Below are 10,106 nucleotides of genomic sequence, written 5' to 3'. Positions count from 1 at the left end.
CTTCTGGTATCTTAGTGTCTCAGTATCTTAGTGTCCTTCACTCGGACTGTAAACCTAAGAATGTTCATTAACCCTCCATTCCTGTTAGATTCAGTCAGGTCTTAGCAATTTTTCCTGCTCGTCTCCACCCCCTTCTCTGACTCTTGTCCTTTCCACTTCTCTATTCCCCATTTCCTCTTTCGCCTCAGTTCCCTCCTTGCCCAAACCTTCTCAGTGCCCACATAACTTGGTAAACCACTCAAATCAAGACCTGGGGTAAAGTTGGGAGGGAAAGGGCTATAGTGGGGTCTGAGGGAATGTTGATGGGCAGTTTCACACAGATAAATCTCTGAACCAGTCGGGCGCAGTGCCTCACGCCTGTAATCCCAGCACTTTGGGAGGCCGAGGCGGATGGATCACCTGAGATCAGGAGTTCAAGACCAGCCTGATCAACATGGAGAAACCCCATCTCTACTAAAAATACAAAATTAGCCGGGCGTGGTGGTGCATGCCTGTAATGCCAGCTACTCGGGAGGCTGAGAGAATCACTTGAACCTGGGAGGCGGAGGTTGCGGTGAGCCGAGATGGCGCCATTGCACTCCAGCCTGGGCAACAAAGCAAGACTCCGTCTCAAAAAAAAAAAGAAAAAAGAAAAAAATCTGAACCAGGTGGAGTGGAAAATGGCAGATGTAGACAGCCTTTCCTGAGCATGAGAGTCTCCTCATTCTGTGGGTTAGGAGTTGGTCATTGAAGGGCTGACGCTTAAGAGCCCAGATCTCCCAACTCCCTTAGTTGGCCCTTCCGGGAGCCGCCCGGTCTCTTGTGCAGGAAGGGGAAGGGGCCAAAGCATGGGGGAAGGCGTGGCAGGAAGGGGGGGACTCTGTGGTCAGGGAACTGCTCGCTGAGCACAGCTGCACAGTGCTGTCAGAACGGCCGATCTCCAGCCCAAGATGATTCCAGCAGTGGTCTTGCTCTTACTCCTTTTGGTTGAACAAGCAGGTAAGAGGGTTTGGTGAGGGATAGCGTGAGCTGGCTCCAGGGTGGAAGTCCAGAGCTTGGGTCTGAGGGCCAAGTCAAACACAGATGAAGGAAGGCTGACAGTGGGTAGGTGGGCATAGGGAGACCCTGAGGCTAGTCCTCTCCAGCCCCGACCCAGGGCACTAGACTCATAGTTCCCTCCTTTCTTGTTGCCTTCTTACTTCATTCCAGACTTTTCTCCATATTATTATTATTATTTTGGAGATGGAGTCTTGCTCTGTCACCCAGGCTGGAGTGCAGTGGCGCAATCTCTACTCACTGCAACCTCTGCCTCCTGGGTTCAAGCGATTCTCCTGCCTCAGGCTCCCGAGTAGCTGGGACTACAGGTGCCCGCCACCACGCCCGGCTAAGTTAAGTATTTTTAGTAGAAACCAGGTTTCATCATGTTGACCAGGGTAGTCTTGAACTCCTGACTCAAGTGATCCACCCACCTCGACCTCCCAAAGTGCTGGGATTACTGGTGTGAGCCACTGCACCCAGCTATTATTATTATTAAAAAAAGACAGTGTCTTGCTATATTGGCCACATCGGTCTTGAACTCCTGGCCTCAAGCAATTCTCCCACCTCGGCCTCCCAAAGTGCTACTGTGCCTGGCTGACTTTTCTCTTTTCAGGGTTGATAGAAAGTGGCAGGGGAAGGGTCTGGTTGTATGGCATGAAGAGCTGGTCTGGTGAAAAGCCTCATTTCTCATGATGAGCATTTCCCATAGGGTGCCTTTGGTCTTGTCTGCTGGGAGCTGATCTCTAGCTGGTTTAATATACAAAGCACCCTTGGCACTTATAATCTCAGCTACTCAGGAGGCTGAGGCAGGAGAATCACTTGAACCCAGGAGGTGGAGGTTGCAGTGAGCCAAGATCGCACCACTGCACTCTAGCCTGGGGGACAGAGTGAGACTCCGTCTCAAAAAAAAAAAAAAAGATTTTACATATATATCTCTATCTGTCTATCTATATATACACACACACACACATATACACACACACACACACACACACACACATATATATATATAAGAGAGAGAGAGAGAGAGAACCCTTTAGGAAGGTAGGGCTCTGTTCTTGTGCTTGGGAGTAAGGCAAGGATATAGCCAAGACAAACAGACGGGATTGCTGTTTCTATGGGTCGTTGTTAATGCTCCATTCTGTCAGCAGTTGATAATGAGGGTGGGCAGCATGAGATGCCCAGTTCCAGAGACCTGAGCGTCAGCTGAGAAATAGAGGCAGAAATGGGAAGGTCTCTGAAGCTCTACAGCTCCAGCCACTATCTAAGAATTCTCACTCCTCGTTCACTCTGGGTTGTCTGTGCTGGATTGGTGTGTGTGTGTTGGTGGCAGCTGGGTGTTGGGGAGGAGGAGGTCAGTAAACTTCAGGGAAACTGTGGAAATTGAAAGAGAATGACTGGGGAGGAATTCCAGCAGCCTAGCTGAGAAGGTGGGAGCAAGTATTAAGTTAGCCACTGGTCTGCTGCCGTGGGATGAGGAGGGAGGAGGCCCGCTGAGGCACAAAGGAAAGCATGGGCTTTAGAGGCAGAAAACCTGCATTTGAGTTCCAGCTCTGTCACTTAACTCTGTGGCTCTGAGTGAGTTACTTAGCTTTTCCGAGCCTTGGTTTCGTCACCCATAAAATGGCGATGATGATGTTTCCCTCACAGGGTAGTTTTAAGATTTGTGCAATATCGTGTGTGTGAAAGAGTGTTGCAGAAGAAAAAGTACTTGACCGATGTCAGCAATTGACTGACGTTAGTCACATGTTCCCTACCGGTCCTCTGATACGGGGTGAGAGCAGTCTCTGGAGCCCAGACTTGATTTGATTTTTTAAATTGCACAAAACTTCCCCTCTCAGAGGCCCAGAGAGTGAGTAATAGGGCAGAGTAACAGGAGCTGGAATCCATATAGCTGTGGTCATTCCCCCAGCCTTGTGTTCAGGGCCAAAGTTATCTGTAAGGTCTGGGAAAAACAGACACACTTTTTTTTTTTTTTTTTTTTTTTTACATATTTAAGTGTCTTGTGGTGGGACAGAAAGCAACAAGGCTGAGGCTAGGAGATGACCAATGATAGAGTAATTGCCTTCTCTCCCTTCCCCAGCTCACATCCTTCCTGTCCAGCCCTCAGCCACAGGTCACAGGACTTAGTAGAGACACTTCTGTGGTTTCTTCACTGAAATTTGCCACTACCTCTCCCTCCCACTACCCATCTTGGCTGAGGTTTTGGTTTCAGTCCAGTGGACTCAGATGGGTCCCTTGAGGTGGATAAAGTGCTCAATGGCGCCTGAAGAACCCACAGTGCTAAAAAGAAAAGGTTGGGGGCTGAGGGGGAAGGCCCCAATTATTAGTCCGTGTGAGTCCCATTTCAATAGAACCCTCAAGCTTCCTATCCTAGCCCGACCCTATGGTGTGGGAGGAGGGAAAGGTAAGGGCAGTGGAAGGCCAGAGAGAAACAGAATTTCTTCCCTTAGACGGCTCCCCTCCAGGCCCTGTCCTCCCTCCCAGAGCCCCTTCCCTTCTCTCCTCTGAGTACCAGATCCTCCCTGATACCCCCGACCCCATGGGCATCCTCTATCCCCTCAGCGGCCCTGGGAGAGCCTCAGCTCTGCTATATCCTGGACGCCATCCTGTTTCTGTATGGAATTGTCCTCACCCTCCTCTACTGTCGACTGAAGGTAGCGCTGGGCAGGGTGGGGTAAGGGCTGGAAGGGGAAGTGGGAGGAGGGCAGCAGCAAGGATTCGAAGAGAAGGAATAAAAGGGGATCCTCCACAAAGTTTGGAGGGAAGGGGGATGGGCCACTAACTTACCCTTTACTGATAACCTTTCCCCCATTCCAGATCCAAGTGCGAAAGGCAGCTATAACCAGCTATGAGGTATGGACCCTCCTACACCTGGTGTGGACAACTTTTCAGACCCTCAGCCCTCCTGGGGCTCTAGCCTGGGTTTCCGGGCCTCTGGGAGGGCATGCCTCTCAGATGCTGATCTGCATACACCTCAGAGGCCTCCCTCCCACCTTACCTAGCCAAGCCACAAGTAAAATATTCAGCAGGTGACAGGGAAGAATCAAGCATAGAGTGATAAAGAATATGTGAGAGACTTGGATGTAGTATGTCGGGTGTATATGTGTGCTTGTAGCCATGTGGGCAAACAGGTATCCATGTCCCAGAGTGTCCATGTGAGTGCCCTCTAGCCCAAGGTGGCTGGCTGCCCACCCCCCATGCCTCCCTGGGTGGGGCAGATGCTGAGGGGCCCTGGAGAAAGTGTGGGTCTTTAATGTTTTGCTTCTTTTGTCTCTGCAGAAATCAGATGGTGTTTACACGGTAAGTGTGCCTACCTCCCCCACTCAGGAAGTCAGCAGAAGAGGGTGGGATTTTGAGCGATCTTTGGAAGGCCGGTGGCGGGGGGGGGCGCCTGTGGAGGTGGGAGGGGCCTCTGATGGACTCCAGCTCCTGATCGCCCTTTGACTCCCACCTCCAGGGCCTGAGCACCAGGAACCAGGAGACTTACGAGACTCTGAAGCATGAGAAACCACCACAGTAGCTTTAGAATAGATGCGGTCATATTCTTTGGCTTCTGGTTCTTCCAGCCCTCGTGGTTGGCATCACATATGCCTGCATGCCATTAACACCAGCTGGCCCTACCCCTATAATGATCCTGTGTCCTAAATTAATATACACCAGTGGTTCCTCCTCCCTGTTAAAGACTAATGCTCAGATGCTGTTTACGGATATTTATATTCTAGTCTCACTCTCTTGTCCCACCGTTCTTCTCTTTCCCATTCCCAACTCCAGCTAAAATATGGGAAGGGAGAACCCCCAATAAAGCTGCCATGGACTGGACTCTATTCATTCATTCATTCATTTATCATAGATTTATTCAGTCTCTACTAAGCACTAGATACAGCTTTTCAGTTCCAGAACTCACAGTCTAATGGACTTCAGAGCTATTTTGCTCGACTGAGGGATAAATGCTGACTATGACTGGGGGAGGGATAAAAACCTTTGACCTGTAGGTGCTCTGAGGATGGAGCTGGAGCAGGGACTAGTGTGTTGGGAGTCTAGGCATATTTGGAAACATAAGAAATGACTTCTGTATCAGCATGGCCTTCTGTGTTCGACAATTGAACCAAGGTTGGGTTGTAGGGGAGCCTGGGTGTCCCCAGATGGCCACCAATCCAGACAGCATCAATCCAGTACATGCATATGGGAATTAGCATAGCTGAAAAGCCAAATATGCAGAACGGATGGTGTAACTAGGGCTGTGTGAAGCTCCTAATGGAAGGTTTTATAGCAACAGTGAATTTTCAGGGCATCTGGGGCAAGTGGGACCTTAGAGGGCCAGATGGGTCAGTGGTAGGTAAGGCAAAGGGAAATAAGTTGGGTCCAAATGGGGGGTCATCTCCCTCAAGTGCATGGGTGGTGGTCAAGGCCCTGTCAATGCCTGTCCTGTTTTCAGAGCTACGAGGAATATTTGCCTGAAAGAATTTAAACCTCAGGAGATGCTGCCAGTCCTACTCGTGACCCAGTCTTTTCAGAATGGGTCTAGAGACTCCAAGCTTACCCCTGGCATAACCCCCAGCCTCCACAGTGCTGCACAACACTTCACACTGCATAGTGACTTATACTTTTCAAAGTATTTTCCAGCTCATTGTACCATTTGATCTGCTAATTAACCCTGTGAGGAAATTCAGGCTCTTTGAAGTTAATTAACCTGTCCAAGGTCACCTTGCAAGGAACCGACTGAGATCACTTTCGTCTCTGCACATTTTGCCACATGAGAAGAAGCAGATATTGGGAAAGAGAAGGGGTAGTGAGTAATCATGAATGGCGAGGGTCTTGAAGGCCAGATGAAGCAGGTCGATCAATATCTGGAAGGAATTGGAGCCATCTCCGGTGTCTGGTGGGGGAAAGGTGATTTCAGATGAGATAAGAGAAATGAGCCAGGGTAGGAAAGTAACTTTTTTTTTTTTTTGAGATGGAGTCTCCCTCTGTCACCAGGCTGGAGTGCAGTGGCATGATCTCGGCTCACTGCAACCTCTGCCTCCCGGGTTCAAGAGATTCTCGTGCTTCAGCCTCCCGAGTAGCTAAGACTACAGGCACCACCATGCCCAGCTAATTTTTTTTGTATTTTTAGTAGAGACAGGGTTTCACTATGTTGGCCAGGATGGTCTTGATCTCTTGACCTCGTGATCTGCTCACCTCAGCCTCCTAAAATGCTGGGATTACAGGTGTGAGCCACCGAGCCTGACCTGGAAGTAACTCTTTTAAAGATAAAGTGGGAATAAACTTTTATTGGAAAATGTTTCATTTTCCTTTGCTCTGCCTTTTGGGATTGTAAGTCTCTCCCCATCAACCCGGACTGATTTCCATTCCATTTTCATTTAATCCAGGTATTACAGCTCCCAAAGTTTTTCTAGTCCCACATGTCCACCGAATTGGATACTTGCCAGGCCTTTAAATGGCTACCACAGCTACTACTTCCAGGCTCCAAGATGGCTACCAGGCCAGTTCTATGAATAGTGCCTGGATAGCAGTGGAGGAGAGGCTTGGAATGGGTCTTCCACAGACAGTGTCTAGATAAGAGGGTTTTTGTTGTTGTTGTTGTTGGGATGGAGATTCACTCTTGGTGCCCAGGCTGGAGTGCAATGGCGTGATCTCGACTCACTGCAACCTCCACCTCCCGGGTTCAAGCGATTCTCCTGCCTCAGTCTCTTGAGTAGCTGGGATTATAGGCATGTGCCAACACTCCCAGAAAATTTTTGTATTTTTAGTAGAGACAGGGTTTCACCATGTGAGACAGGGTTTCACCATGTTACCCAGGCTGGTCTCGAACTCCTGACCTCAGGTGATCTGCCTGCCTCGGCCTCCCAAAGTGCTGGGATTACAGAGGTGAGCCACTGCACCCAGCTGGTCTTTTGTTTTTAATTAAAAATATATATATATATTAGGGGGGCTCACTGTGTTTCTCAGTCTGGTCTGGAACTCCTGGCTTCAAGTGAGTCTCCCACCTCAGCCTTCCAAAGTGCTGGGGTTACAGGTGTGAGCCTCGATACCTGGTCTAGATAAGAGGTTTTAAATGGAGAAATTAGAGCACTTCTAGGGAGAGGAGCAAACTCAAGTCTTTTATTGTGGGAAAGGGGGAAACACAGTGTTCCCCTGGCTCAGGAGGGAAAGGAGGGCCTCGGGTGACACCTTGGGAAGCTTTCTTTTCTTCATAGAATGACTAACAGGAAATTATGAGGGGTACCCTCATTTTCTTTTTTTCTTTACTTTCTTTTTTTTTTTTTTTTTTGAGACAGAGTCTTGCTCTGTCACCTAGGCTGGAGTGCAGTGGCACAATGTCAGCTCACTGCAACCTCCGCCTCCCCGGTTCAAGCGATTCTCCTGCCTCAGTCTCCCGAGTAGCTGGGATTACAGGCACGTGCCACAACACCTGGCTAATTTTTGTATTTTTAGTAGAGACGGGGTTTTACCATGTTGGCTAGGCTGGTCTGGAACTCCTGATCTCAAGTGATCCACCTGCCTTGGCCTCCCAAAGTGCAGGGATTACAGGTGTGAGCCACTGCGCCCCACCAGGGTACCCTCATTTTCTATGACCTCCAGAAATCGAGGGATTCAGTTTGTGAATCCTTCCTTCCTCGCCTAGTTCCGTGTGCAATGCAAAGCCTCTTTAGTGTTCACCTGCAGAGTCGTGCCCAGGCTGTAGGAGACTCTTTGGGTTTGGAGAAGAATCATGGCACCCTCATCCTGTCATTTTCATCAGTTGTGTCTTCAATCCTTTCTTCACCCCTCCACACTCAAACTTCTCTCCTTCTAGAAGCAGATTTTTCCTTTTCCTTCCTCTTCTCCTCCCTTACTCCCCTACTTTTCCCAGTCCCCCAAACATACCAGGCTCAGAGCTGGATTCATTCAGCATTTATTGTAGCAAAGAGTGGGTAGGGACAGGAGCTCTAGGCCTGGCCAGTGGGTGTTCTAGAGGCCAGCTGGGGTTGGAAGACAATGGTCTGGACACTTCACTGGGTGGCAGGCTGTGTTCCAAGTTCCATGAAATAGCTCAAGAAGTTAACCAGTTCCGTTCCAGCCTTCTTGATCAGGGGTGTCAGCTGCTCCTTTGACTTTTCAAAGTAAGACCTGGATAGGCGAGGGGATTAGAGTTTAATCTGAGGGACCCTAGGCACTGGCAGGGGCCTTGGTGGTGGTGGGAGGTCAGAGCAGACTGACTCAGGTCCCCAAACTCTAGTGCCTGGTCCATAGCATGGCAAAGCCCCTAGGTAGGAGTAGAGTCAAGACCTTTGCTAGGTAGAGGGACAGACTCTAGAGACTGAAATTCAAGGCCCAGTTCTTGCTGTTCCTCTCTATCTAAGAGACGTGTGGGATCTTTGGGTGATGAAGTACTTTTTCTCTGCAATTTAAGCCTAATCTGCCCTAATGCCCACCCCTGGGTTCAGACTTCTGTGGGACCTCTCATCTTCCCTTCTTTCTCTCCACAGTTCCACAGCCCCTGAACTCCTTGCTCTGAGACTTACTTGGCCTCAGCCTGAAGCTCTGGGCTCTTGACCTTCTCCATCAGGTCCTTGCCATAGTCAGTCACGGTCTGGAAGTACTGAGAAACCAGGTTGTCCACACATGGCTCCTTTGCCTGTCTCCGAACCAAAGCTCCTGCACACACACACACACACACACACACACACTCTCTTTTCAGCTGGGTCCACAGCAATGAATCCTGGCCTCCTGCCATACCTCTGCCAGTACCCACCCCAGCTGTCTGCCCCCTCCCCAAAAAGGTATCCAGCCAGATCTTTGGATGGGCTTTCTGGGCTTTAGAGAGGGAATGATCTTCCTTTTGAGCCCTCTGGTTGCCAGACCTGGATATAAGAGCACAGGCAGATAGGTAGCTATAACCACCAGCACATTATCCCTTTTGGCCCCCTCTCCATATCACACCCACCTTCAAGGCTGCAGATGGTGAGGAGCAGCACAGTTGCTGCGAGCAGCTTCATGTTGGTAACAGTGGGGAAGGCGGCCTAGGAAGAGGGTGGTGGGGGTTTGGGGGACACTGAAGCCAAATGGGCTTCAGCTCCTCCCCAGGGATCTCCCTACCTGCTGCCCATTCCAACCTGGCTCTCTCCCTCTCCACAACTGAAGCCCAGGCCTCTTTGGATGCTGCTCACACATCTTGCCTCCTTATCTTACCTAGTCAGCGTCTCTGTCCTTGGTGTCTGTGCCTGCCCTGGCTGGAGAGGAAGGGGCTATATACCTGTCTGTTTACCCACCCCCTGTCAGGTGACAGGGACTATGGATGGGCCCAGTGGGGCAGGGATTATGTGAGGATAAACAAGTTGGAGAAATGGGGGAGGAGAGGACAAGCACATGGAAGACTCATGGTGATGGGGTGAGAGGCAGGGGGTACAGCTCTTAGTGGAGGCTAAGGGGGTACACTTCAGGTATATTTGAGGTTCATTCTTTTGAGATCTGAGGTCCTTGGACTTGAATGCAACAGGAAGCAGGATTCCAAGTTATTTCTCTGGAAAGCTCTGACATATCAACACATGGAATACCATCAACCCATCATACCATGGAAAGCTTATGGTGTCTTTATTCCATTATGGGTAGATCTCATCTCTCAACCTTATCCCACTTTACTGCAACTTGGCAGAGAGATATTGGGGAGCAGAAGAAAGGAGAAAGGAATTGAAATCAGGGACAGGGTTGAGGGCTATGGGGGTTAGGGGAATGAGGGTCGGGTAAGAGGGCAAGTGTAAATGATCTTGTCCGTTTTTGAGTTAATGTGTAATGAGACGGGGAGAAAACAGGAGAGCCCAGAATGACCTGGATGCTGATCACTGAACATACCCTACCCCCAGTAAAACAAATTCAGAAAACAGCTTCCGCCCATCCCCTCCCAACGGAGGGCTCTGGCAGGAAAAGAGGTGAATAAGAGGCTTCTACCAGGGTAAAGGTTGAAGGCGCCTGGTCATTTGATCACCTTATCAGTTCTAGGCAGTGATCAGCCAATATTGAGTCAGCAGGGGCAATAGCCCTGGCCCTTGTCTCACTCCTGTTGGGGGTGGGGGAGGGGGAGAGGTACATTCCCAGGTTCAAAGCAT

General features: G+C 49.9%; 2 protein-coding genes across 3 annotated transcripts; one reads left to right on the top strand and one right to left on the bottom strand.

The window, feature by feature from the left end:
* Positions 1-819: 819 nt before the first annotated feature.
* FCER1G (Fc epsilon receptor Ig) lies at positions 820-4,839 on the top strand. Its single transcript, XM_003811835.5, has 5 exons — positions 820-978; positions 3,583-3,674; positions 3,838-3,873; positions 4,300-4,320; positions 4,478-4,839. Exons 1-5 carry the CDS (start codon positions 930-932, stop codon positions 4,538-4,540), a joined length of 261 nt encoding a protein of 86 aa, XP_003811883.1. The 5' UTR covers positions 820-929; the 3' UTR covers positions 4,541-4,839.
* Positions 4,840-7,874: 3,035 nt separating this feature from the next.
* On the bottom strand, positions 7,875-9,708 carry APOA2 (apolipoprotein A2). 2 transcript variants are annotated; one of them, XM_055112387.2, is made up of 3 exons: positions 8,948-9,708; positions 8,526-8,658; positions 7,875-8,130 (listed from the first exon to the last, which is right to left on the bottom strand). In XM_055112387.2, the coding sequence occupies exons 1-3, from the start codon at positions 8,997-8,999 to the stop codon at positions 8,013-8,015; spliced, it is 303 nt and encodes a 100-aa protein (XP_054968362.1). In that variant the 5' UTR covers positions 9,000-9,708; the 3' UTR covers positions 7,875-8,012. The 2 variants fall into 2 exon arrangements, with proteins under 2 accessions (XP_054968362.1, XP_063460379.1); XM_063604309.1 differs by having other exon boundaries at positions 8,526-9,708.
* Between the last annotated feature and the right edge of the window lie 398 nt (positions 9,709-10,106).

The sequence above is a fragment of the Pan paniscus genome, chromosome 1 (assembly GCF_029289425.2).
Source record: "Pan paniscus chromosome 1, NHGRI_mPanPan1-v2.0_pri, whole genome shotgun sequence".
NCBI lineage: Eukaryota > Metazoa > Chordata > Mammalia > Primates > Hominidae > Pan > Pan paniscus.
The sequence above is the reverse complement of the archived record's forward strand: the minus strand, read 5'-3'. Positions and strand labels throughout refer to the sequence as shown.

Excerpts from the sequence above, each read along its gene's own strand:
- FCER1G (XM_003811835.5), top strand. The coding sequence starts at position 930 with ATGATTCCAGCAGTGGTCTTGCTCTTACTCCTTTTGGTTGAACAAGCA. Across the intron at positions 3,675-3,837 it reads TCCTCTACTGTCGACTGAAG|ATCCAAGTGCGAAAGGCAGC; the intron begins GTAGCGCTGGGC and ends CCCCCATTCCAG. Across the intron at positions 3,874-4,299 it reads CAGCTATAACCAGCTATGAG|AAATCAGATGGTGTTTACAC; the intron begins GTATGGACCCTC and ends TTGTCTCTGCAG.
- APOA2 (XM_063604309.1), bottom strand. The coding sequence starts at position 8,737 with ATGGCAGGAGGCCAGGATTCATTGCTGTGGACCCAGCTGAAAAGAGAG. Across the intron at positions 8,131-8,525 it reads GAGCTTCAGGCTGAGGCCAA|GTCTTACTTTGAAAAGTCAA; the intron begins GTAAGTCTCAGA and ends TCGCCTATCCAG.